Consider the following 25,127-nt stretch of genomic DNA (forward strand, 5'->3'; position numbering starts at 1 on the left):
TTTCTCTTCTTCTTCTGGAACCCCTATAATTCGAATGTTGCTGCGTTTAATGTTGTCCCAGAGGTCTCTGAGACTGTCCTCTGTTCTTTTCATTCTTTTTTCTTTATTTTGCTGTGCATCAGTTATTTCCACTATTTTATCTTCCACCTCACTTATCCGTTCTTCTGCCTCAGTTATTCTGCTATTGATCCCATCTAGAGTATTTTTCATTTCATTTATTGTGTTTTTAATCGATGCTTGATTCATCTTTAGTTCTTGTAGGTCCTTGTTAACTGTTTCTTGCATTTTGTCTATTCTATTTCCAAGATTTTGGATCTTGGAAATAGAATCTTGGATCATCTTTACTATCATTATTCTGAATTCTTTTTCAGGTAGACTGCCTATTACCTCTTCATTTGTTAGGTCTGGTGGGTTTTTATCTTGCTCCTTCTCCTGCTGTGTGTTTTTCTGTCTTCTCATTTTGCTTATGTTACTGTGTTTGGGGTCTCCTTTTTGCAGGCTGCAGATTCGTAGTTCCCGTTGTTTTTGGTGTCTGTCCCTAGTGGCTAAGGTTGGTTTAGTGGGTTGTGTAGGCTTCCTGGTGGAGGGGACTAGTGCCTGTGTTCTGGTGGATGAGGCTGGATCTTGTCTTTCTGGTGGGCAGGTCCACGTCTGGTGGTGTGTTTTGGGGTGTCTGCGGACTTTTTATGATTTTAGGCAGCCTCTCTGCTAATGAATGGGGTTGTGTTCCTGCCTTGCTAGTTGTTTGGCATAGGGTGTCCAGCACTGTAGCTTGCTGGTCGTCGAGTGAAGCTGGGTGCTGGTGTTGAGATGGAGATCTCTTGAAGATTTTCGCCGTTTGATATTATGTGGAGCTGGGAGGTCTCTTGTGGACCAGTGTCCTGAAGTTGGCTCTCCCACCTCAGAGGCACAGCACTGACTCCTGGCTCCTCAATTTGGGTTGATTCGTTGTCTATTCATGTACTCCACAGATGCAGGGTACATCAAGTTGATTGTGGAGCTTTAATCTGCTGCTTCTGAGGCTGCTGGGAGAGATTTCCCTTTCTCTTCTTTGTTCCCACAGCTCCCGGGTCTCAGCTTTGGATTTGGCCCCGCCTCTGCGTGTAGGTCGCCGGAGGGCGTCTGTTCTTCGCTCAGACAGGACAGGGTTAAAGGAGCAGCCGCTTCGGGGACTCTGGCTCACTCAGGCGGGGCGGGGGGGTGGGGAGAGGGAGGGGCACGGAGTGCGGGGCGAGCCTGCAGCGGCAGAGGCCGGCGTGACGTTGCACCAGCCCGAGGCGCGCCGTGCGTTCTCCCAGGGAAGCCGTCTCTGGATCCCGGGACCCCGGCAGTGGCGGGCTGAACAGGCTCCCGGAAGGGCGGCGTGGACAGTGACCTGCGCTCGCACAGAGGCCTCTTGGCGGCGGCAGCAGCAGCCCCAGCATCCCACGCCCGTCTCTGGGCTCTACGCTTTCAGCCGCGGCTTGCGCCCGTCTGTGAGGCTCCTTTAAGCAGCGCTCTTAATCCCCTCTCCTCGCGCACCAGGAAACCAAGAGGGAAGAAAAAGTCTCTTGCCTCTTCGGCAGCTCCAGAGTTTTCCTGGACTCCCTCCCGGCTAGCTGTGGCGCATTAGCCCCCTTCAGGCTGAGTTCTCGCCGCCAGCCCCAGTCCTCTCCCTGCGCTCTGACCGAAGCCCCTGCCTCAGCTTCCAGCGCCGCCCGCCCCGGCGGGCGAGCAGACAAGCCTCTCGGGCTGGTGAGTGCAGGTCGGCACCGATCCTCTGTGCGGGAATCTCTCCGCTTTGCCCTTCCCAGGTATGTGGGGAGTTTCTTGCCTTTTGGGAGGTGTGAGGTCTTCTGCCAGCGTTCAGTAGGTGTTCTGTAGGAGTTGTTCCACGTGTAGGTATATTTCTGGTGTATCTGTGGAGAGGAAGGTGATCTCTGCGTCTTACTCTTCCGCCATCTTCCCCGGAAGTCTTAAGTGTTTTTTGAATGAAATTAAATGTCCAGGTTTTTTAAAAACAACTGTCAGGGAGGTTTTTTCAAACTCAGTTTCTTTGCTCTTCATCATAAACACAGTGTGAGAGAAAAATTCCTCATGTCTAATGATGGCCACCAGATGGAGAGCTTATACTACACTGGTGAAGACTAGTGATAGGTGGTGAAAACTGAATTGGTGTGAGCGGTGATATTTAGCAATGGTGAAAGGTGTGGACTGGCAGTGCTACTCTGCTACTCTTTGAAACGTGTTTTAAAATTAGGTTTCCATTTTTTTTACAGGAGCTTTTCTTCTTTTCTTGGCTGCTTGCTTCAGATATCTCTGTGGAAACCAAATTAAAACAATAGCTTCGCGTATTTATTATAATATTGATGCTGATTTTATTTTGTTAAAGTTTTTGCTTTTTATGGTCGTTACTAGCTGTTACTGAATTTCTAATACATTTAAAGCATTCAAAAATAATTAGGTGAATGTTTTTGTGACTGAATACTTTATATTTTACTTATAATTCCCTAAATAAGGCAGATGAGCAAATAAAATTACATGTAGTATAACTTAGGGGGAGGTATGTGGCCTAGCGGAAAGAGCTTAGGCTGTGAAGTCAGATGGCCCTGGGTTGGAAAATGATCAGCCAGGTTACCTTACAGAGTTTCTTACAGTGAGAATTAAAAATAATGTTTGTAAGTGGCCTGCTGAAAAGTGCGTGTCCCTGGAGGCAACGACATTATTTTAAATTCTAGCTTCTCCACGTAGAGCTGTGGGGCCTTGGGAAAATTACTTAATTTTAGAGCCTAAATTTATTCTTTTATATGTTTAAGATAGTAATACCTTATCCTAGAATTGTTTTATCCTTTGGAAAACATAAAAATGTGATCATAGTAAGCATATAACTCTACAACTTGCTCCTTCCTTACCAATATATTCCTGACCGCTTGAGTGGGAGCTTGTAGTTCTGTCTCATTCTTTACACTTCATAATATTCCACGGTAACCAGCCATTCCCATATTTATTTACTTTCAGGTTGTTTTCTGTTTTTGCCAGTTTGAACAGTAAACATTCTTGACCGTATCTTTATATTTTGGTGTTTTAATTTCTGTGGAGTAGGTACCCAGAAGTGATATTGCTACACAAAGGATATTCTCAAAATTTTAAATGAATTCTTGCTAGCTTACTCTCCAGAAAGTTTTGAGCAACTTACATTCCCACTAGAAAGTATGAGAGTGTCTCTGTGTCTCCCTGCCTTTGTGAGCTTTAGATGTTAGACTTTTTTTTTTTTTTTTTTGCTAATCTGATGGATAAAATATGTTGAACCACCAGTGAGAGTATCCACCTTAATATGTGGTTATTTATTGGCCATTTGTATTTTCTCTTAATGGAATTACTTGGTTCCATTTTTTGTCCATTTTTGTATTCCTTTCACTTCCCTTTAAAATCAAGACGTTTCTTGATTACAAATATTTAATGCCATGTCTGTTATACTGCATGTATTTCCTCGTGTTCTACCTTGTCTCTTTATTGTCTTCTTTGCTTTAGACGGATGTTGGATTTTTTTTTGTAGATACTATCTCTCTAGATATCTATCTATTTATTGTGACATTGGGTCTTCATTACTGCGCACGGGCTTTTCTCTAGTTGCGGCGAGTGGGGTCTACTCTTCGTTGCGGTGCGCAGGCTTCTCATTGCACTGGCTTCTCTTGTTGTGGAGCACGGGCTCTAGGCACACGGGCTTCCGTAGTTGTGGCATGTGGGCTCAGTAGTTGTGGCTTGCAGCCTCTAGAACGCAGGCTCAGTAGTTGTGGTGCACGGGCTTAGTTGCTCCGCGGCATGTGGGATCTGCCTGGACCAGGGCTCGAACCCGTGTCTCCTGAATTGGCAGGAGGATTCGTAAGCACTGCGCCACCAGGGAAGTCCGAATTTTTTTTTTTAATACAGTAAAAAAAATCTATATCAGTCTTTTTCTTTATGACTTCTAGGTTTCTCATCTTGCCGAAGAATACATGCCCACTCCAATAATATAAAGTACTATTCTAAATTTTAAATACTACCCTTCAAATTATCTTTAATCCATTATAATTTATTTTTACCTGTGGTTTGATGTAGACAGCTTCATCAAATTAGAGAGCCAAACGGTCCTTCCTGCAATATATATTTAATCTGTTTCTTCATTCTGTTTTGTCTTGAAAATATTTACTATATTGAATTGTTTCCATTTTGGTACCATACCATTTAGCTTACCGTAGTTTTATGGTATATTGAAATATTTATTAGGCATAGTGCCCCCTTATTTTTTTCATGATTTTATTGGGAATTCTAGTTTTTATGGAAACTTCAAAATCATTTTAAAAAGATAAACATAACCCTTTGGGATTCCGATTCACTTTATAATTTCTGTATTAGTATAGAAAGCTTTATTATTATTTTTCTTGGTATATTTAAAGTCTACCCACCCAGGAGAATAGAGTACCTTTAGATTATTTAGTGTCCTTCAATAAAATTTTATAGTTTTTTTAGATTAAATTTATTCCTATGTAGTTTATCATTTTGTCCTTATAGGACAAAAATCCTTATAGGATCTTTTTCTACCTCTATCTCTAGTTTGCTATTGGTAGCTTAAAGAAAAGCTATTGGTGTTTATTTATCTTGTAACTGGCTGCCATCAAATGAATCTTTTCATTTGTGCTAATTGGTGGAATCTATTGTATTTTAGGTACACAGTGATATCATCTGCAAATAAAGATAATTTTGGGTTTTTAAAATTCTGTTTCTTTGTTACATTAGCTACAGCGTACAAATTGATGGATTGTCCTAGAGATAGTGGAGACTTATGACTCATGTAAAGAGTGAACTCTTTAGTATTTTGAACTTTAATATGTTTGCTTTTGGTAACCAGTCAATAATCTCATCATTTTTAGGCAGGTTCTTTTTATTCCCATTATACTTAAGTCAGAAGGAAAGGGACCTACTTGACTTTAATGTTTGTAAGGGTCTCTTTTTCTGTTGGTCCAGTCATTAATCTTGATTCTGAATGAGATAGTATTTAAGTAATCCTAATATTCCCAATTATTATTATTATTATTGTTATTTTTAGTTAGGACTTCAATATAATAAATTTTTAAGGGAAACAATTCAGTCCATAAAAGGCAGGGAATGTAAAACAAACAAAAGCAATTATAAACTCTCCTGGAAATACGAGAGGCTGAGCAAGAGAATGTGTTCATAACTCCAACTGGATAATAGTCTCTGTCCTCTTCCTCCAGGGTTACTATCGAGAAAGTCTTGTGCCAGCCTATGTTCTCTCTCTTCCTCCACTTCCTTCCATAACACTTGTTTTTAAACCCGCATTTCCCTGAGAGTTTACAGTTGTTACCTAAGATAATGCACTTGTCACTCAGGGCCTGTGCAGTTTAAAGGCTCATATCTCTTTTTCATTCTAGCAAATTTTCATAGTTTATTCTAGGTAATAATTTCCTTTAATCCATTTTCTGTTTACCCTTTTTAGCTCTCATAATTTTTGGAAGTTGAACCTTGTGAATTGGTTGATTGTTTATCTCTCTTATCTTTAATGTTTTCCAACTCTTCTTTTTATTGCACTGTTTGAGATATTTTATCTTCGAAGCCTTAGCCCTTTCATACATTGAAAGTCTTATTTTTAATTTTCCAAAGTTCTTTCTTGTTCTGTTTCTTGGTGATAATGTAGTTATTTCTTTTAGTGTTTTTTTTTTTTTTTTTTTGAGGTACGCGGGCCTCTCACTGTTGTGGCCTCTCCCGTTGCGGAGCACAGGCTGCGGATGCGCAGGCTCAGTGGCCATGGCTCACGGGCCCAGCCGCTCCACGGCATGTGGGATCCTCCCGGACCGGGGCACGAACCCGTGTCCCCTGCATCGGCAGGCAGACCCTCAACCACTGCGCCACCAGGGAAGCCCTATTTTAGTTATTTTTATTTTTATTTATTTATTTTTTTTGCAGTACGCTGTTCTCTCACTGTTGTGGCCTCTCCCGTTGCGGAGCACAGGCTCCGGACGCTCAGGCTCAGCGGCCATGGCTCACGGGCCTAGCCGCTCTGTGGCATGTGGGATCCTCCCGGACCGGGACACAAACCCATGTCCCCTGCATTGGCAGGTGGACTCTGAACCACTGCGCCACCAGGGAAGCCCTTATTTTAGTTATTTTTAATTCAAGGAAAACATACATAAACATGTACAAATAGTAAATGTGGCCAATTATCAGAAAGTAAACAAATCCATGTAACTATCACTTTAGAAAAGAAATAGTAGAACATTGCTAGCGTTCCAGAAAGACCCTCTTAAGCATGTTCCACATCATTGCTTCCTGCCTCCTGCTGTAACACTATCCTGACTAAAAACATAACAGAATAGTTTTATATGTTTGGCTTTTTTCTCTCAAGATTATGTTTGTGAGATTTATCCATGTTCTTGCCTGTAGCAGTGGTTTGTTTAGCTTCACTGTTTCATGGAATTACATTGTATGAATATACCACAATCTATTTGTATTCTTGTTTTTGGATATGTGGATCATTTCCATTTTCATATTACTATGAGTAATGCTGCTATGAACATTCTTTTACATGTCTTTTTGGTGCACGTATGTATACATTTTTGTTGGATGTGTTAGCGTGGGTTTTTCCAGAAGTAGAGTCTGAGACAAGGGCTCTGCAGGTAATTTATTTGTGAAGTGAGATCAAGAAGCAAGAGTGAGGGACAGGGAATTAAAGAGATGCGAGGAAGCCTCTGTGAGCATAAGTGAGAGACTGGCCATTGCAGTGAGTGGCTGGCCCTCAGTCCCGCAGGCCCTCAGAGGACCCTTGTATACTGTGTCTCAGACCTGTCTGCCTGAGGGATGGAGGAGGCATACAAAGCATTTATCAGCTTCCCAAACCCCACTGGTTAGGGGTGGCCACCAGGGCATTACCTCCATGTACTTCTGGGTAGTGCATGCACATGTGCCTTCAAATGCTTTTGAACACAGGTTTTAAAATTTTAGAATTAGCTAGAGGACACAGCTTAGAAGGCTTCATTTAAATATGGAGCAGAATGTAAGTGTTATCAATCTTAATATAAAAATGAAAATCTAATTAAAACTGAGATGTGGAAGAGAGATTGTAAGTGAAAAAGGTATATGTGGGTGAAAAAAATCTATTTTTTCTTTTTGTAGAATAAACAAATATTGTCTCAAATGGTACATTATTTAAAATTATTATGTCAACCAAGAACAATTATAAGGCAGAAACAGAAAATAGTTACATCTGGTGAGTGGAAGTGTGATGGGAGGAATGCTGATTTGGGAACACTTCTGTAAGACTTGAATTTTTCTACCATACACAGGTTAATTTAATAAATTACATTAAAATGTAGTTTCCATATACTGATACAGAAAAAACTTAAGGATTTTTAAGTGGAAAAAAGTAAGTTATGTATACAACAATGAGTTGTATGTAGCTACCTTTTTTGTTAAGTGTATATGCATATATACTTATATTTGTGTTATAAAAATGGAGAAAAGGTTGAAAATCGGGCAGAGAAACCAAGGGAACAAGTGAGACTTTTTTGATTTCGTGTAAACATATTTATTGCTAAGTGAAATAAGCCAGATACAGAATGACAAATCCTGTCTGATTTCACTTATACATGGAATCTAAAATAGTCAAAGTCATGGAAACAGAGAGTAGAATGGTAGTTGCCAGGGACTAGGAGGTGGGGAAAATGAAGAGGTGATGGTCAAAGGGTACAAAGTTTCAGTTAAGCAAGATAAGTAATATGTACAGCATAGTGCCTATAGCTAACGGTACCACATTGTATACTTAACATTTTTTAAGAGTAGATCTTACAAGTTAAGTGTTAACATGCACATGAACAGGCACACACACACAAATAATGATAATATGGGGCTGGGAGGAAACTTTGAGAGGTGACAGATATGTCTGTGGCCTTGAAGGTGGTGATGGCTTCATGAGTGTATACTTACCCCAAACTCATTGAGTTGTATATATTAAATATGTATAGCTTTTTACATGTCAATCATACCTCAATAGATTGGTTTAAAAGGATTAAGTGGGCTTCCCTGGTGGCGCAGTGGTTGAGAGTCTGCCTGCCGATGCAGGGCACACGGGTTTGTGCCCCGGTCCGGGAAGATCCCACATGCCGCGGAGCGGCTGGGCCCGTGAGCCATGGCCACTGAGCCTGCGCGTCTGGAGCCTGTGCTCCGCAACAGGAGAGGCCCCAACAGTGAGAGGTCCGTGTACTGCAAAAAAAAAAAAAAAAAAAAAAAAAAAAAAGAAAAGGATTAAGTATTGCTATACAATAAAACTGAAAAGAAACCTTTAAAGGACTAGCCAGATTAAAATTCCTGAGTTTATATGTTGAGTTAATATCTTTATTTTTCAAGAAAGTAGTAGACTAAAACTGACTTTACCTTTCTATTTAACTTGTAAAACTTGATTTAAAATTTTTTATTTGAATATTGGTTTAGTAGTCCCCAAGATAGTGTCATAACAGATAACATATTGGAAAAATGGATCTTCTGTATTTTGATGAATAACATTTTGTTTTGCAATTTGGGAAATTAAAAATCTGTATGCACCTAATTCCTCCTTTTCCCCTGAGGCCTCTTAAGCTTCTTCTTTTTCTCTCCCTCCCTTCCTTCTACCTAAGTCCCTATGCTGAGGGCTCTTGTAATCCAGTGGGTGTGAGACATGTGCCACACCAGAAGATTAAGCTCTTAAATACCAGTGGCTGAGGGCCAAGAATTTCCACAGCAGGTAAATTTCAAGAGGTCATTGTGGAAATTGGTTTTGAACCTAATTGTTTGTAGATGTTCTTTACTCCAGGATTGATGTATTGAGGATTTTAAAAATCAGTGAATAACATACATTATTTTTATTTGTTTCTTCAGATTTATGTTCATTTGCCAAGTGTAAATCATAGAAAGGTTGAAGTTTTTAAAAATTTAAAAATTTTTATTGTAGCTGTTGATGTCATTGGGGTCTCCAATTCTTACAGAAGTTTACTAAAACCAAAACTGTACTTGAAGGCTGTGTCATGTCTTTTGCCTGGTATCTACTGTTTCATATAGATCATGGAAAATTAAAATAAAGTTTTTTGGGGCTTCCCTGGTGACGCAGTGGTTGAGAGTCCGCCTGCCGATGCAGGGGACACGGGTTTGTGTCCCGGTCTGGGAAGATCCCACATGCCGCGGAGTGGCTAGGCCCGTGAGCCATGGCTGCTGAGCCTGCGCATCCAGAGCCTGTGCTCCGCAATGGGAGAGGCCACAACAGTGAGAGGCCCGCGTACCGCAAAAAAAAAAAGACCTTAAGAATGACTACTTGTTGAGTTTGGTGACACATCAGAGAGGATTACCCAGTCACCTGAAAAGAGTATTAGAACACTTCTCCCTTTTCCAATAGAGTATTTGTCTGAACTTGGATTTTTTTTCATATATTTCAACCAAATAACAAATCATATGAGATTGATTACAGAAGTAGATATGAGAATCCAGTCGTCTTCTCTTAAGTCAGATATTAAGAGATTTGAAAAAATGTAAAAGCTATTCTCACTAAATCTTGTTTTGTTTTTGAAATTTTTTTTAACTAAAATGTTATTTATGTTAACATGTAATGGCTTTATTTTTTTAAATGAATTTAAATAAATATTTTAAAGTTTTCTTAGTTTTACTTCCAATATGGTTAGTATAGATGGTAAACTTTATAAACAAAGGCCCTTTGAGGTCTTAAGTAGTCTTTAAGGGTGGAAAGAAATCTTGCGTCCGAAGGTTAGAGGGGTGCTGCTTATTTCCTTTTCCCTTTTAGCTGTTATCCATATGAATACTTAATTTGGGAGTAAAATGATAATTAAAGCCACAATATGATTTATTAATCCTGTTATTAGTATATGGTTACAATAAGTTGGTATAAATATAGTAATGATAAAAAGGCAAAACTCTCTTCAGGCGAAAATATATTTGGATCTTTCCTGAATTTAAATGAAATTAAGAGCTAGATTTAACTATGTTGTTGAAAATTTATTCTCTAAAAAGAAAATACACACACCCATTACATATATCCTTAGTGTATGCTTTCTTTTGAACCAATTGTTATAGAAAGGTTTCAGTTGAAAACTGGTTGCTACATTCCTCTTTTGGTATGTTCAGTTATAACTAAATGTGTGTATTACTTGTCAGATCTCTTACGCTCTGACACTGTGTAAGTGGTAGTTATTAGCTTGGAAGATTAGGTAACTTAGAGGACCCTGATTGGTTGTACCATGAAAGCAACTTAGAGGGTTCATCTGTGTAAAGCACAGTGACCTAAATCAGCTATGTCCTCACTGCCCCTGGACTCTGCAAGGGACTTAATGCACTACACTATCAAAAACAAGGCATTTATATACCGCTATGGAAAGATTTCGGCTGGAGAAGAAGTTACCTGTATGTACCCAGTTATGATCTTGTGTTTTATTTATGAAAAAGTTTGAATCTTTCAGAGTTTAATAGTGAAGCTTGAAGAAATGTCAGGCTTATTAGCACTGGCTTAGAATAGTATCATCCTCTGTGTCCTTGGCTGTGGAAGTCATCTTCTGAAAGGAGTAAATCCTTGTGTTATATTAACAATGTTTGTAGCATTTTTATTATTCTATAGAATTCATTTTTTGATTAGTTAGTATTACTTGAATGAGGCTTTAAGCAGTTTTATATGGCTAAGATATTAGGAAAGAAATTACTTTGTCTTAATGGTTAAATATGTTTTGAAGCTAAACTGAAGTACTTGATAACTGAAATTACATGGTTAATAATCATAATTTATGGGAGGTGTTACTTTTGGGCTATAGCCATATGTCTTATAATGAAGAAATTACTTTGTGATAGGGATCTTCTGATGCTGTTTTAGTAGTGGATTTTGTAAACCTCAGGTGTCAGAAGAGGATAATAGCCTAGGTTTATGACTCTATTGTTAAATAATCTTTTAACACTCCTTTCCCCCTAATATGCCTTTGGCATGTTAAAGTCTCATTTTTATCATTTGACCGAGACAGTACAAATTGTGAATTTTGCCTTTTCAGGCAGAATAAATGACTATGAGAGATATTGGTAAGATCTGTTTGATACAGAACTTAGATTTGTTTGATTTTGCTGGGAATTCCTACTAGTGAATTGAATTTTGATTTTATCATGTGTTGATGCTGGGCTTTTTTGTTTATAAACTGATTGATTAAATTCCAAACTATTGAGTACCTATCTATGTTTAAGCTTTAATTGTGTTCATAAGGAGGCCTTAAGTGTATCCAATATAAATTTTTTAGCCCAGTGTCTTGTCCTTTGGAATATACACAACAGTCGGTGAGTATTTAACCAAGGCCCAGGCCCTGCTTGATGCTGAGGAGACAGTGGTGAGCAAAATGGACATGATTCCCTTCTTCTTGGAACTTATTGTTCAGGCTGGGAAACAGTTAAGCAGCTAGTTACATAAATATGTAATTACAAGTTTTAATAACTATTATAAAGATAAAGTACTGTGTATTCTCAGCCTGTATTACAGTGACCTTGGTCTCTTGTCTCCTGGATAAAGTACAAGTCCCTTAAGCTCTGTGTGTGGGTGTGTGTGTGTGTGTGTGTGTGTGTGTGTGTGTGTGTGTGTAAAATGAGAAGATTGAAATGGAAAAGTAAAACCCATCCATACCTATGAGTCTGTGAGACCTGATTTATTCATCAGGAATGGAGAAGATAATTAATTTACGCCTTGATTTCTTATCATGGGGAGCCCCACTTTAGCTGTAAATTAACTGATAAGCTGGCCATTTGATTATATTACAGTTTTTTATCCCCTGATGTATCCTCAGTATCTGGAATGATGCTCAGCACATAGTGTACATACACTCAGTAGATATTTGTTGAATGAATGGATGAGTCCAAACTCCTAGTCTTTATTTAAGGAAATGAGACCTTTTTTTATGGTCCATCAGATTCATGCGGTCAGGGGTATTAACCAGGGGAAGAATAGGCAAATAGACCATATTGCTGAGGGATTTCCTGGTTTTTTCTTGTCGATTTTTGGTTTAAAAAATCCAGTGGAATTCTAAAAATACCTAGCTAACGATAACCCCGGCTGACTGAAATTGGGGAATTTTGACAGAATACCTGCTAGACCTTCTGCTATAAAACATCTACTGGATCTTTGTGTATGTGTGTTTTTCCTTTTGTGCAGAATGCCTGTGCTTTTCTATACATTTTAGTTACTGATAAAGTTGAGATAGTTTTTTAAAAAGCCCATTTCAGAAATAGATTTTATTATTATCCTCATTTCTGTTAATTTATTTATACTAAATAACCTAAAATAAGTGATTCCTATGTTTTTTGGTGTGTGTGCTGAATTAGAACTTGGAATGAATGTAAATATCTCCTCATAGCAAGAGTGCCATAAATATTTGTGATTTATAATTTCAGATAGACCCTAATGAGGCTTTCCAATTTGTCCATGACTCTTGTGCTTTGTAATGAAGTTTCTGACAATAGTGTTTCACTAATAATCTTCTTTATTATTGGAATCTGTCACTTGTGAGTTTTTACACCTCACACCTCTTTGAGTTCTCTTGCTCTTATATTCTTTGACCTCTTCACTTTTTCCCTTTGTAACTTTTTCCTAGAACTCAGATTTTCTTTAGTGTTAATCATGGTGTGTATTTAAAATAAAAATTTCTGAAACTTTGTGTTCCAGTATCTGAATCTATCCAGTCCCTCCTCTGTCTGGTGACACAGCATTTTTCCCAGGGCTTTAAATTTTTTTCTGTCAGAATCACATGATTGCCTGAGTTTAAAATTTGTGATTTTAAATTGCTTTAATTTTCCATATACCTTTTACGTCTCTTCCACCTATTTTAGAGTAATGAATCAATCAAAAAATACCAAGTGAATTCTTTAGAAACTATGAATATCATTCTTTGGCTTTTTATTTTGTGAAACAGTATTCACTGATGATTTCTCCCTTTACCTGGATTAGGAAAGATTATTTGCTTACCCTTAAGCGTTTTGCCCATAAATTTAAAGTTTTTTTAATATTAAGTTCAACTCTTGGTAGTAGGTGGGATAAGGTTGGGAATTGGCAATATTTGGAAGAAATAGATTTAGGGTTGCTTGTAATACAGTGAAAGTATATAGTAACTTTACAGTGTTTTCTTGTGAATTGGAATGTATATTTCATTTTCTGAAGGAGTAAAACAATGTGAATGAAGTGAGAGTGGTCCCTATAAGGCCTCCTAAAATGGTTAAGGGTAGGAAGCAGTCTCTCTTGAAGAGCAATTTAAATATATATAGCTTAAGTCTGTAACATAACCGAGGACATGGTGTGCAAACTGGCGTGCAGCAGAATCACACAGAGGTTATTGAAAATACGGATGCTTGGGCTCCACCTAAACTACTGGGTCAGCATCTCCAGCACTGGGCACAGGAAGCTGAATTTTAACAAACTGTCTAGGTGTGTCTGAATTTATAATATATCATAAAATCTGAAAATCTCTTAAAGTAATACAGTTCTAGATCCTTATGAGAGTTAGTCGCCTTCTCTTGGCATTTCATCCTAGATGCTTAGGAACGCATTTCCTATGAATAATTCTCCTATACAACCACAATACTATTTCAGGATATATTTTGAATCTTCATATCAGTTTTAATTAGGAAATTAATAGGTATTTGTTTCTGTAATTGTTAAGACTTTGCTAATTAATCTAGTTTTAAAGCTGTATGGTAGATGAGAAAGCATTTTTAGTCTCCTTATTTAGATTCAGTAAAATGTGGGCCTCTTCTGTGCTTGTGCCCTTGTGCTTGGCACACTCACATGGCACCTCGCCTCACAGCTCTTTCAAGGGCGAGTAACACTTGTAGATGAGGACCAAGTAGATAGGCGACATGGCTTTCAAACGATTTTATACTTAAGTCTACCTCTGTGCTCACATGGTTAAAATAAATCAAAGCAATATAAGAAAGACAATAAATCCAGAAGTCAGAGGTAACCAGTTAAACTGTTTGCTTGTATGTCCTTTCAGTTTCAGTGTTCATTGTGTAAATTCAGGTATTCCTCTTCTGGGGACTTTCTTATACAGAAAGTAGTATGCTGTACATGTGGTTCTCTACCTTGTGTGTATTTCATTTTATAATAGGTCTTAAATACTTTTCATGTCAGTATATAGCATCTTAATTTTTTTTAGTAGCTTGGTATTCCATCAAATACATTGCCATTCCTCTTTTAAGGGCCCCTGGGGATGGTTTCCAGTCTTTTCCAGTTACAAGCTGCAGTAAATAACCTTGCACATTTGTTATTTCATATAAAGAGAATTTAAACTTTCTTAGTGATCTATATGGATAATTCTTAAATCTGTTGTCTTCTGTGTTGTAGAGCAGTTGTATTCTGAATAGTTACCTTATTTTATAAATAAAAAATTGAAACCAAGGCAAAATAATTTCCTTAAGATAGAGTGAGTCAGTCTTGCATTGGTATACTTAGGGTGCCTTTTTATTCTTCCATGTATTTGAGTTTTTCCAGTGCCTTGGCTTTATTTCATTTTAGCTAGGCTTTATAAGGACTGGCTTGTGTGGCTTACTCATCTGAGGTTAAGAATGAAAACATTTTGATGTCAGGGGTGGCTCTTTGCTTTTGCTATTTTTAGTTTTCCACTATACTCTTGGAGTTAAAAAATGAAGAAGAGTTTTTTCTAGATGCAGATTTAAAAGTAACTGACACATTAAATTGAAACTTGAATTCATTCTTTTTAAAAATTACATGTTTATTGTTAATAGAAAATTAAACACCATAGGGTTGTCTGTTTCTGCTTCCCCAGCCATCTTTGTGACACAGTGTCAGTGGTTTGATGTTTAACCTTTTAAATATTTACACGTATTTTTTACATCTATTTCAAAAAAGAACTCAAATAAAATTGTACTTTATATAGTGTTTTAACTAGATCTATATTTAGAAACATGGCTTAAAGCTTATCCTAAGGTGATAGAATTTAAAATGCAGTGTTTTTTCAGAAGTGTATTTCTACTTTGAAACGTCAATCCCTTCGTTCTGAGGGATATATTTATCCCTCAGAAAATATATATAATTTCAATATATAGCCATATGCACCTGCATATTTCGTTGAATTACTTGTAATATGTTGAGATGGGCAATGTGTGTGCCACTTAATATTTGCCTTTATAGCAAACTACCTTTCTGATTCATGTTTCACAGTTGTTGAAAAGTAGATAATGTTTTTAAGGGAAGGGAGAAATGCAGATACCCCCTCCCTTTTTTTTTTTTTTTTTTAACAGTGTTGTGTTGTAAATTTTCCAGACTTCAAAAATTTTAACTTTAGTTTTTTCTACAAGTTACACATGAAAACATTCTCATTGAAAACCCAAACATTAACAATAAAATTATATATTCACTTGGCTTTGAGTCACTTACTCCAGGCTTCACAGAGGGTATTTAAGGAGAGCAAGGTGAGTGGACCATGAGAAGATGAATAGATGGACATCCTCTTTTTTACATGCCCCTTTTGGTACACGTGGCAGTATTTTTCTGTGATAGATGTTTACAGGTCAAAGAGTATGTGTATTTTAAATAAATAAATATTGTGAGCTTGCCCAACTTCAGCTGTTTCATAGTGTTAGCTGATTAGTGTTAGTACATCTAAACATGTAAGTACATCTGCTTAGAAATAAAAGAGGTGTTTTTGTTTGTTTGTTAAGGATGAGAGATAAGTATATTGTTTTGCTTCCTTGGCAGTTCTGTTGAAATCAAAGTTTGGAATGGGAGCAGTTAATCCCTTTTAGAATACACAGTGTGCTACCTCTTGGATCATACAACATCTGTCTTTTGTTTGAGAGGCAGCTTCCTTTTTGTACCTACCTGTGCATGCTTAGTGACTAAATAGCATGACATCTTTGGAGGAATGGTTTTAGAGTGTGGCATGCTTAATGGATGGTAATGATTAGTTCTTCATTCTTGTACGTGTGTGTGTGTGTGTGTGTGTGTGTTTCCTACTTTAGCCTTTCCTCATTATTAAGGGAGTATGACTGCTGTGAGGCAGGTTACCACACATACAGCTGTCTCTTCTTTCTTAGTCTACTATATGAAAATGTATAATGGTCTGCACAGCCTGTTTCCCAATCCTTCAGGTATAAAGCCTTAGCAAGTCATTTAATTCTGAGTTTCCTGTATTAAATTGAATCCCAGTCCTTTAGAGTCATATACAAGTACCTCTTGATAGCCAGGTCTATTTGATTCTACAGTTTGGATATCTAGCCTTCCTTCAGAAAGTAAGTTTAGATATTGAGATCTGCATTTTCTTAATATACTGTGTCTGTTTCTGAGTTTTGGGTAGCAAATAGTGAGGGTTTGGATAGTAGAAAATATATTTGAAAATTTAATCAAATTGATTCAGTTCCTGAGTTTTAAGATATAAGAATTAAGACACTGAGAGTTTGGATAGCAAGGAATAATTGTATATGAATTTATTTTGTATGCACTGAAAAAAACCCCTATACCCAAATGTAAGATATTTTAAGGTCAAGAGTTGGAGGAGACCTTAAAAGATCATTTTACCCAACCTCATATTTGATCCTTTCTAAAACAAATTGGCCCTCCAATTGATGCTTGGACATGGAAAGTGGTGAGAAGCTGACTATGTTATATGTCCTTCTGGTTTGTTGTTTTAAGTGGAGAGGAAGTGCTAGGCAGTGAGCAATCACGGAGACCATGGGGAAAAATGACTGTCATCTGATGGATAAAATAACTTCCTTCTAGAAAACTGATAGTGGAGTACTATAAAGTTATCAATTAAAGCATAAAGACCTTCAAAGAGAACAAATTAGATTAGTTCTTTTCTTTCTTGAAAGCTGTTGGGTTTTTTTTCCTCTTCTCCTTTGGGAGGTTTGTAGTACTTTGCTTCTGTCTGAGCAGGAATATCATCCATTTCCAGTTGCCCATCTTATGCCTGCCCTGAATGACTGGTTAGGTCATCTACCTCTTCATCAAGCCCTGGCTCCTTTCTGCTCCTTTCTGTGTTTTTTTAGCCTCTTCCTGGGCCATCCTTTTCCTTCCGTTCATCTCTTGCTTTGATCCTTTGACAGAGGCATTGTGGGACAGGATTTCTCCAGTATGAATGCCTTGCCAAATGAGGTTCCATATTCTGGGTTCCTCTGTACTACACACATGCACACTCCACGAACTGATCCATGTCACCCTTGAAGTTAAGATAGGCCTTTGTCACATTAGTCAGCTCTTCCTCAGAACCTTTGTCTATCTTTTCAGAACCTTGAGTGTCCTCCTCCAGTGTGTGTCCCAGTCCCAGGTTTGGTTGAGTACAGCGGAGTCCTTATCCACTGTCCCCTGCTCGTTGTACTCTGCTCTCTGGTCTTTGTCACTTAAGATGGAACAGACTTCCCTGAGGAGCTGGAAGTGGCAGGTGCTATCCTCCTCGTCACTCTTGCCCACTGAGTCTGGGTGCACCTGTAGGGCCACCTCATGGTGGCTCTGCTGCCCGCGCCCGTCAGCAGTGAAGGTCTGTGAGGCTGCTGGACATGGGGCCACTGTGAGCCACAGCTCACATAAGACCTCTGAAGGGAAGGGGCTTCGTCCGTCTGTCTCAATCAGTGGCGCAGAATCTTGTACATACTAAGTTCATAATAAGTAGTTAATGAGGATTATATAATGTTCTTTTGAAAGTTAAGTTAGAAGTTGAGAAGGGAAATTTAAGCTAAAATTTTCTTTTAAAAATAGTCTGTGTAGGGCTTCCCTGGTGGCGCAGTGGTTGAGAGTCCGCCTGCCGATGCAGGGGACATGGGTTCGTGCCCCGGTCCGGGAAGATCCCACATGCCGTGGAGCGGCTGGGCCCGTGAGCCATGGCCGCTGAGCCTGCACGTCCAGAGCCTGTGCTCCACAACGGGAGAGGCCACAACAGTGAGAGGCCCGCGTACCGCAAAAAAAAAAAAAAAAAAAAAAAAAAAAAAGAAAAAAAAATAGTCTGTGTAGTGTTTTACAGTAAATATGGTTAGTCTTTTTGTTGAGCTGAAGAATGGAACAAAATTGCGAAGCTTGACTTCCACAACTCAAAGCTGGACTCTTCTTAGAGGTTAAATTTTGGCATGGCTTTTCCTTTGTAGAGAAATAAAAAGTTCATATAACTTTGATTGTTTCTTTGTAACTTATGAGTGAAAGTGATACTACATGTTAAATCTATGGACTTATTTTTGACCATTATATGTTTAACCATAATCCAATCCAATATCCAATGGAGCTGAGTTAAGGGTTTTTTTTTTTTTTTTTTTTTTTTTTTTTTTTGGTTATGAGTACCTGAGAGCAAAAAAAAAAAAAGGAGAAGAAGAAAAGAAAAAATGTATTCTATATTGATATCTAAGGGTTTCCCTCATCCCTGATTTTCTTTAATTTCTGATCTGGAGGGTTGTTCCATCGAAGTGAGTATGTGTACCAGTTACCAGTAACTTCTATAGAAGACCAGTGAAAAATCTTTGTCATTTCAGTTCTTTCCATGAGATTTTTGAATGGTCTTCTGTGGATTAAAAAAAAAAGGCCTATAAACATACTTTTGAAAGAATACAGTTAGCTATATTACGAATTCAGTGCTTTGAGAGGAAGGCAATCTGTTACATATTTTTGGCTGTCTCAAATAACACACCCTAGTAAGTAGGTCCTCAGTATATATTGATTTCATGAGTGAATGAGAATAATTTCTTTTTAGGGTCCCGATGAAGAAGCTGTTGTAGATCTTGGCAAAACCAGCTCAACTGTGAACACCAAGTTTGAAAAAGAAGAACTAGAGAGTAAGTTTGTTTAAAATAACTTGTTTAACAGGATAAATTACTAATGAATGTTTGTTAGTGTCCTTTACCTATTATTTGTTGAAATATTTGTTGTTGTCATTGTAGAGCATACATTTAGACAGTGTTCAACACTTTTCTAAATATAGTTTAAAGAAGAACAATACAGCAAAAACCCATTTAACCACTACCCATATCTGCAAATAGAACATTCCCTGAAATATAAATATCAGAATGCTTTTCAAACTTTACTGATGGTTACCATTACTTATCTTGGAAATTGAAATGCCACAATTATAAAATGAGTTAATTCTTTAATTTTTTTTCTAACAGCCTGGGTAATTTGAATTATGAGCAAACTATAGCGTGCCAGACTAATAAGCCACAGTTATCACTGGTTGTCATCTAAATGTTCATTTTATATGTCTGTTAATCAGCCTTTTAAAGTACTTATAAAAACCTCAGCATAGAATTGTGTAGCAAATGAGTTATTTGCCAATCTGTTTTCCCTGAGCCAGAAGAAGTCCTGACATATGGTTTGTTTGTTTCTTTCTTTTTTTTGAAATAATTTTAGATTTACAGAAGAGTTGCAAGGGTAGTACAGAGTGTCCCCTGTATATGTTTCACCCAGCTTTTTCTAATGTTAACATTTTATTTAGGCGTAAGTTTATGAAAATGAAGAAATTAACATTGATACAATACTACTAACTAAACTACAGATTTTATTCAGATTTTACTAGTTTTTCCACCGATGTTCTTTTTCTGTCCCAGGATCCCGTTGAACAGCTCAGGTCGTGATAGGACACTTAGTTGTCAGGTCTCCTTAGTCTCCTGTAACCTATGACAGTTTCTAGATCTTTCCCCGTTTTTCATGACCTTGACATTTGGAAGAGTAGTGGTTAGATACTAATAGAATGTCCCAAAATGTGGGTTCGTCTAATGTCACATTGTGATGTTATAATCTCATAGCCCAGATCGTGAGTATGTGAGGAGCATACCACACGTGATATGCCCCTCTCACCTGTGGACAGGTGTTATCGACATAACTTACTATTGGTGATGTTAACCCTGAACACTTGCTTAAGGTGGTGTTCGTGGCAGATGTTTTGATAGACTTATTTTGGGGTCTTTTTGAGACCTACATTTTTGAGTTAAAGTCTTCTGTGACAGCTGAATGGGGCCATTGCTTTACAAAAAGAGGTGGAAAGAGACACAAATAAGTGTTCTCCACATTTGCTTCCTGAAATGGAAAAAAAACCTGTTTTTTTTTTAAAGTAACCTGTATATCTAGTGTATTTATCGGTCGATGGTATTAGCCCTTGGTGTAGTTAGCCCTTGGTATGACAGAGTCCTTGGTGCTCTGTAAAATAAGAGAAGTAACAGGAGACTAGCATTGTTAATTACATGAACTTATACATAATTCTTTTTTATCATAGTAAATTTTGGTATACTTTTGTGTATGTTACTTTTTTTCCTTTTTGGAAAACTAATACTGGCAATACTCAGAGATACTGCAGGTTTGGTTCCAGACCACTGCAATAAAGTGAATATTGCAGTAAAGTGAGTCACATGAATTTTTTTGGTTTCCTAGTGCGTATAAAGGTTATGTTCATGCTATATTGTAGTCTATTAAGTGTGAATAGCATTATGTCTAAAAAACAATGTACATGCCTTAACTAAAACATACTTTATTGCTAAAAAATGGTAACCATCATCTGAGCCTTCAGCAAGTCATAATCTTTGCTGGTGGAGGGTCTTGCCTTGATGTTGGTGGCTGCTGACTGATGAGGGTGATAGTTGCCGAAGCTTGGAGTTGATTTCTTAAAATAAGACAACAATAAAGTTTGCCACTTTGATTGACTCCTCCTTTCATGAATGATTTCTCTGTAGCCTGCAAGGCTGTGTGATAGCATTTGACCCACAGTAGAATGTCTTTCAAAATTAGAGTCCTCTCTAGGGGCTTCCCTGGTGGCGCAGTGGTTGAGAGTCCGCCTGCCGATGCAGGGGACACGGGTTCGTGTCCCGGTCTGGGAAGATCCCACATGCCGCGGAGCGGCTGGGCCCGTGAGCCATGGCCGCTGGGCCTGTGCGTCCGGAGCCTGTGCTCCGCAACGGGAGAGGCCACAACAGTGAGAGGCCCACATAACGCAAAAAAAAAAAAAAAAAAATTAGAGTCCTCTCAAACCCTGCCTTTGCCTCTGCTTTATCAACTAAATTTATGCAATATTCTAATCCTTTGTTGTCAGTTCAACAATCTTCACAGCAGCTTCACCAGGAGTAGATTTCATCCAAAGAAACCACTTTCTTTGCTCATCAGTAGGAAGCAAGTTTTATCATGAGCTGGCAGCAATTCAGTCCCATCTTTAGGCTCCACTTCTAATTCTAGCTCTTTTGCTGTTTCCATCACATCTGCAGTGACTTTTTCCACTGAAGTCTTGAACCCCTCAAAGTCATCCACGAGGGCTGGAATCAACTTCTTCCAAATGCCTGTTAATGTTGATATTTTGACCTCTTCCCATGAATCATGAATGCTATTCATGGCATCTGGGAAGGAATGGTGAATCCTTTCCAGAAGGTTTTCAATTAACTTTGCCCAGATCTATCAGAGGAGTCACTATCTATGGCAGCTATAGCCTTAAGACCTGAAAGTTGAAATGACTCCTTGATCCAGGAGCTGCAGAATGGATGTTGTGTTACCAGGCATGAAAACATGATTAATCTCTTTGTACATCTCCATCAGAGCTCTTGGGTAACTAGGTGTCTTGTCAATGAGCAGTAATACTTTGAAAGGAATCTTTTTTTCTGAGCAGTAGGTCTCAACAGTGAGCTTAAAATATTCAGTAAACTGTGTTGTCAACAGATGCGCTGTCATCCAGCTTTTGTATAACCTATAATGGAAAAGAATCTGAAGCTATACACGTGAAACTAACACAATATTGTAAATCAACTAAAGTTAAATAAAAAAGAAAGAACGAAAGAAAGAAGGAAGGAAGGAAAGAAGGAAGGAAAAAAGTATACATATATAGAGCACAGGCAGAATAGACTCAGCATGACTCTTAAGGGCCCTAGGATTTTCAGAAGGAAGGAAGGAAGGGAGGGAGGGAGGAAGGAAGGAAGGAAAGGAAGGAAGGAAGGAAGGAAGGAAAAAAGTACATATATAGAGCACAGGCAGAATAGACTGAGCATGACTCTTAAGAACCCTAGGATTTTCAGAATGGTAAATGAGCATTGGCTTCAACCTCACGTCACCAGCTGCATTAGCATGCATGTCCTTTGAAGCTTTTAAGCCAGGCACTGTCTTCTCCTCTCTAGCTATGAAAGCCCTAGATGGCATCTTCTTCCAATAGAAGGCTGTTTTGTCTCCATTCTGTCCAGACCAGTAAAACTTTCTCCTTATCAACAGTAAGGCTGTTTCACTTTCTTATCATTGGTGTGTTCACTAGAGTAGCACTTTTAATTTCCTTCAAGAACTTTTCCTTTGCTTTCACTTCTTGGCTGTTTGACACAAGAGGCCTGGCTTTATGGCGGTTTCGCATGCCTTCCTCACTAGGCTTAATCATTTCTAGCTTCTGATTTAAGGTGAGAGATGTGCGACTCTTTCACTTGAACGCTTAGAGTCTGTTGTAAGGTTTTGTTTTGTTTTGTTTTGTTTTTGCGGTACGTGGGCCTCTCACTGTTGTGGCCTCTCCTGTTGCGGAGCACAGGCTCCAGACGCGCAGGCCCAGCGGCCATGGCTCACGGGCCTAGCTGCTCCGCAGCATGTGGGATCCTCCCAGACCGGGGCACGAACCCGTGTCCCCTGCATCGGCTGGCGGACTCTCAACCACTACACCACCAGGGAAGCCCCGTTGTAAGGTTTTTAATTGGACTAATTTCAGCATTGCTGTGTCTCAGGGAATAGGGAGGCCCAAGAAGAGGGAGAGAGATGGGGGAACGGATGGTCAGGGGAGCAGTCAGAACACATACAACATTTATCGATTAAGTTCACCATCTTATATGGGCATGGTTTGTGGTGCCTCCAAACAATCACCATAGTAAATCAAAGATCAATGATCATGGACCACCATAACAAATATAATAATAATGAAAAAGTTTGAACCATTGCAAGAATTACTGTCAAAACATGATACAGAGACAGGAGGTGAGCAAATGCTGTTGGAAAAATAGTGGTGATACATTGGTTCATTGCAAGGTTGCCACAAACCTTCTATTTGAAAAAAACACAGTATCTGTGATGTGCAATAAAATGAGGTCTGCCAGTAATGTTTCTGAACATTTTACCAGGTCATCGAGCTGTGTATATAGGTGTCCACGTCCCATTTAGTAAAGAGAGTCGCCGGCGTCACAGGCATCGTGGACACAAACATCACCACCGGAGGAGAAAAGACAAAGACTCAGACAGAGAAGATGGACGGGAATCTCCTTCTTATGGTAAGAGAATGGAAAGTTCTCCATTAACAGTTTAAGGTTCTTTCCTGGAAAGTTTTTTTTTTTAAATTAAATATTTCCTTTTTAAAATTGTATTTCTGTTATAACTCAGGCATAGTATATGCATTGAGGAATACTAATTGAAGTAAGAATATTTTTTCTACAAGAAAAATGCTTAGTTTATAGGTTAAGATCTACTTAGGATGAGTGAAAAAAGTAAGGGGCTTTGGTTTCTTTATTGTATTCCAGCCTTGGAATTGTAGATGTTGAGTATTGGCACTTAAAATTCAATTTAGAAGGGTTTTTATTTCCTTTTCTCTATTATATATTTCACAATTAACATATGCAATGAACAAATATCTGGAATCCTTTGGCTCCTGGGAGAGATTGAAATTTTGTTTTTCATTTTTAAATACATTTTTTGCCAGCAGATTTTTATCCATGAAGCTGGATTACTTGGTTATCTGTGCAGAAAAGAGTGCTTTGATTTGATAGTATTGTCTTCAGAAGGACAGAATTTTTGTTTGAAAGCAGAGCAATAAAGAAGTGCCAGTAGACAGAGGAAATGATGGGAATCTCAGAAAGCAAAAAAGGCGTATGGTAGAGGAAAATGAATTATTATCTGATAATAAAGATTAGTAGTTATTTAAGTGCCCCTGAAAGCTGGAAAGGCGAGAGCCCGAAAAAATAGCTGTGCGGCTTGAGCAGGACATTGCACTCAGTTGACATTAGGGCATCATTGGTTTTTTAGGACATCGTGGCCCATATGGCCATCTACACCATAGGTCCTAGTGTGTGCATTCTCGAGGAGCCATGTGAGCTGTACCCCCACAGGCACTTGTGTGCTGTGCTGAAGGAAAGTTCTTTTGACGAGGTGAAGAGGGAAAGAATTACTGTGTATACTACATCTTATGTCATGATCATAAGAAAGAAGATACTGATGGCCTAGTAAAATATTAAGTGCCAATTCTGTGCTAAGTATTCCACCAAGCCCTTGACATACGTGCTTTGACTTAATCTCAGCATTTTTAAAAAATTAAAGATAGGTATTATTGTTTTCATTATATAGATGGAGAAACTTCAACTTAGAGAGGCTAAATGATGGGAATCTCTTAGCCAGTACTAAGAGATACTGATGGCCTAATAAACTATTAAGTGGTCATATAGCTAACAAAAATATGTCACTGGTGAAGGAAAAATCAACAGTAATTTTAGAAAGCATCACTAGTGGACTTTGATGATATTGGTAGTTGAGAAGTATTTTGCTGTTATTTTCTGAGTGGATCAGTATGCTTCTCTATTTCATTCTGAATAAAAAGGCACACAATATTTTTTATAGGAATGCTGCTTATTAGACTGAAGTATGTTTATATGTTCACCTGGCTAGGTGGTTTAATGTTCAAGCTGAGGTCTGAAATATGAAGTCTAAATATAGTGGTTTGAAAAATAAATTTGGTGGAGAAAATATTTGTAACTTTTTCCTAGAGTAATTATGCCTAGAAAAGTTTTATGCCACAGAATTGGGTTTATTTTGGTTTTAACTCCAATCTGTATCCTAGAAATTGCTATGAAGTCCCTTCTTTCTTCCCCCCACTCTCCAAAAAGAGATTATACAGGTGATTTGCTTCTGAACATGATGGAATAACAGGAATTGAATTTACCTTCCAATTTTAAACAGAAAACTGCATAAAATGTATGAAACAGTAATTTTCAGACAATGGACAACAGACAGCCTAGGATGCTAAGCTCTGAGAGAGGGGAAGCAAGTGAGATGACCCCTGTGGTCCTGAGTTTGTCCCTCTGAGACAGTTTCCAGGCCACAGCATGAGGAACCCAGACAGAGTGTAGCAGGCTCTCAGAGTTGAGGAGACAGATTGGAATTTGGGGAGGCCTACGAG

At 38.4% G+C, this 25,127-nt stretch overlaps 1 protein-coding gene and 1 pseudogene across 16 annotated transcripts in view; one reads left to right on the forward strand and one right to left on the reverse strand.

Annotated features, from left to right (window-relative positions):
- SLC4A7 (solute carrier family 4 member 7) overlaps nucleotides 1–25,127 on the forward strand; it is a gene marked incomplete at its 5' end in the record, with an annotated part of 121,510 nt that overhangs the window by 29,277 nt on the left and 67,106 nt on the right. For 13 of the 15 annotated variants that reach the window (XM_079713996.1, XM_079713997.1, XM_079714004.1 and 10 more), the window contains 2 exons: nucleotides 18,723–18,804; nucleotides 23,086–23,232. In XM_079713996.1, the coding sequence (XP_079570122.1) occupies nucleotides 18,723–18,804; nucleotides 23,086–23,232 (229 nt within the window). Of the gene's footprint in view, nucleotides 1–10,383; nucleotides 10,417–18,722; nucleotides 18,805–23,085; nucleotides 23,233–25,127 lie in introns of those variants that run through there. The other 2 variants (XM_079714007.1, XM_079714002.1) reach the window with 1 other exon arrangement.
- On the reverse strand, nucleotides 16,953–18,695 carry LOC307059830 (dnaJ homolog subfamily C member 9-like; annotated as a pseudogene). The gene is made up of 2 exons: nucleotides 18,660–18,695; nucleotides 16,953–17,638 (listed from the first exon to the last, which is right to left on the reverse strand). The product of its transcript is annotated as a dnaJ homolog subfamily C member 9-like (transcript).

Source organism: Hyperoodon ampullatus, assembly GCF_949752795.1.
Source record: "Hyperoodon ampullatus genome assembly, chromosome: 10".
NCBI classification, from domain to species: Eukaryota; Metazoa; Chordata; class Mammalia; order Artiodactyla; family Ziphiidae; genus Hyperoodon; species Hyperoodon ampullatus.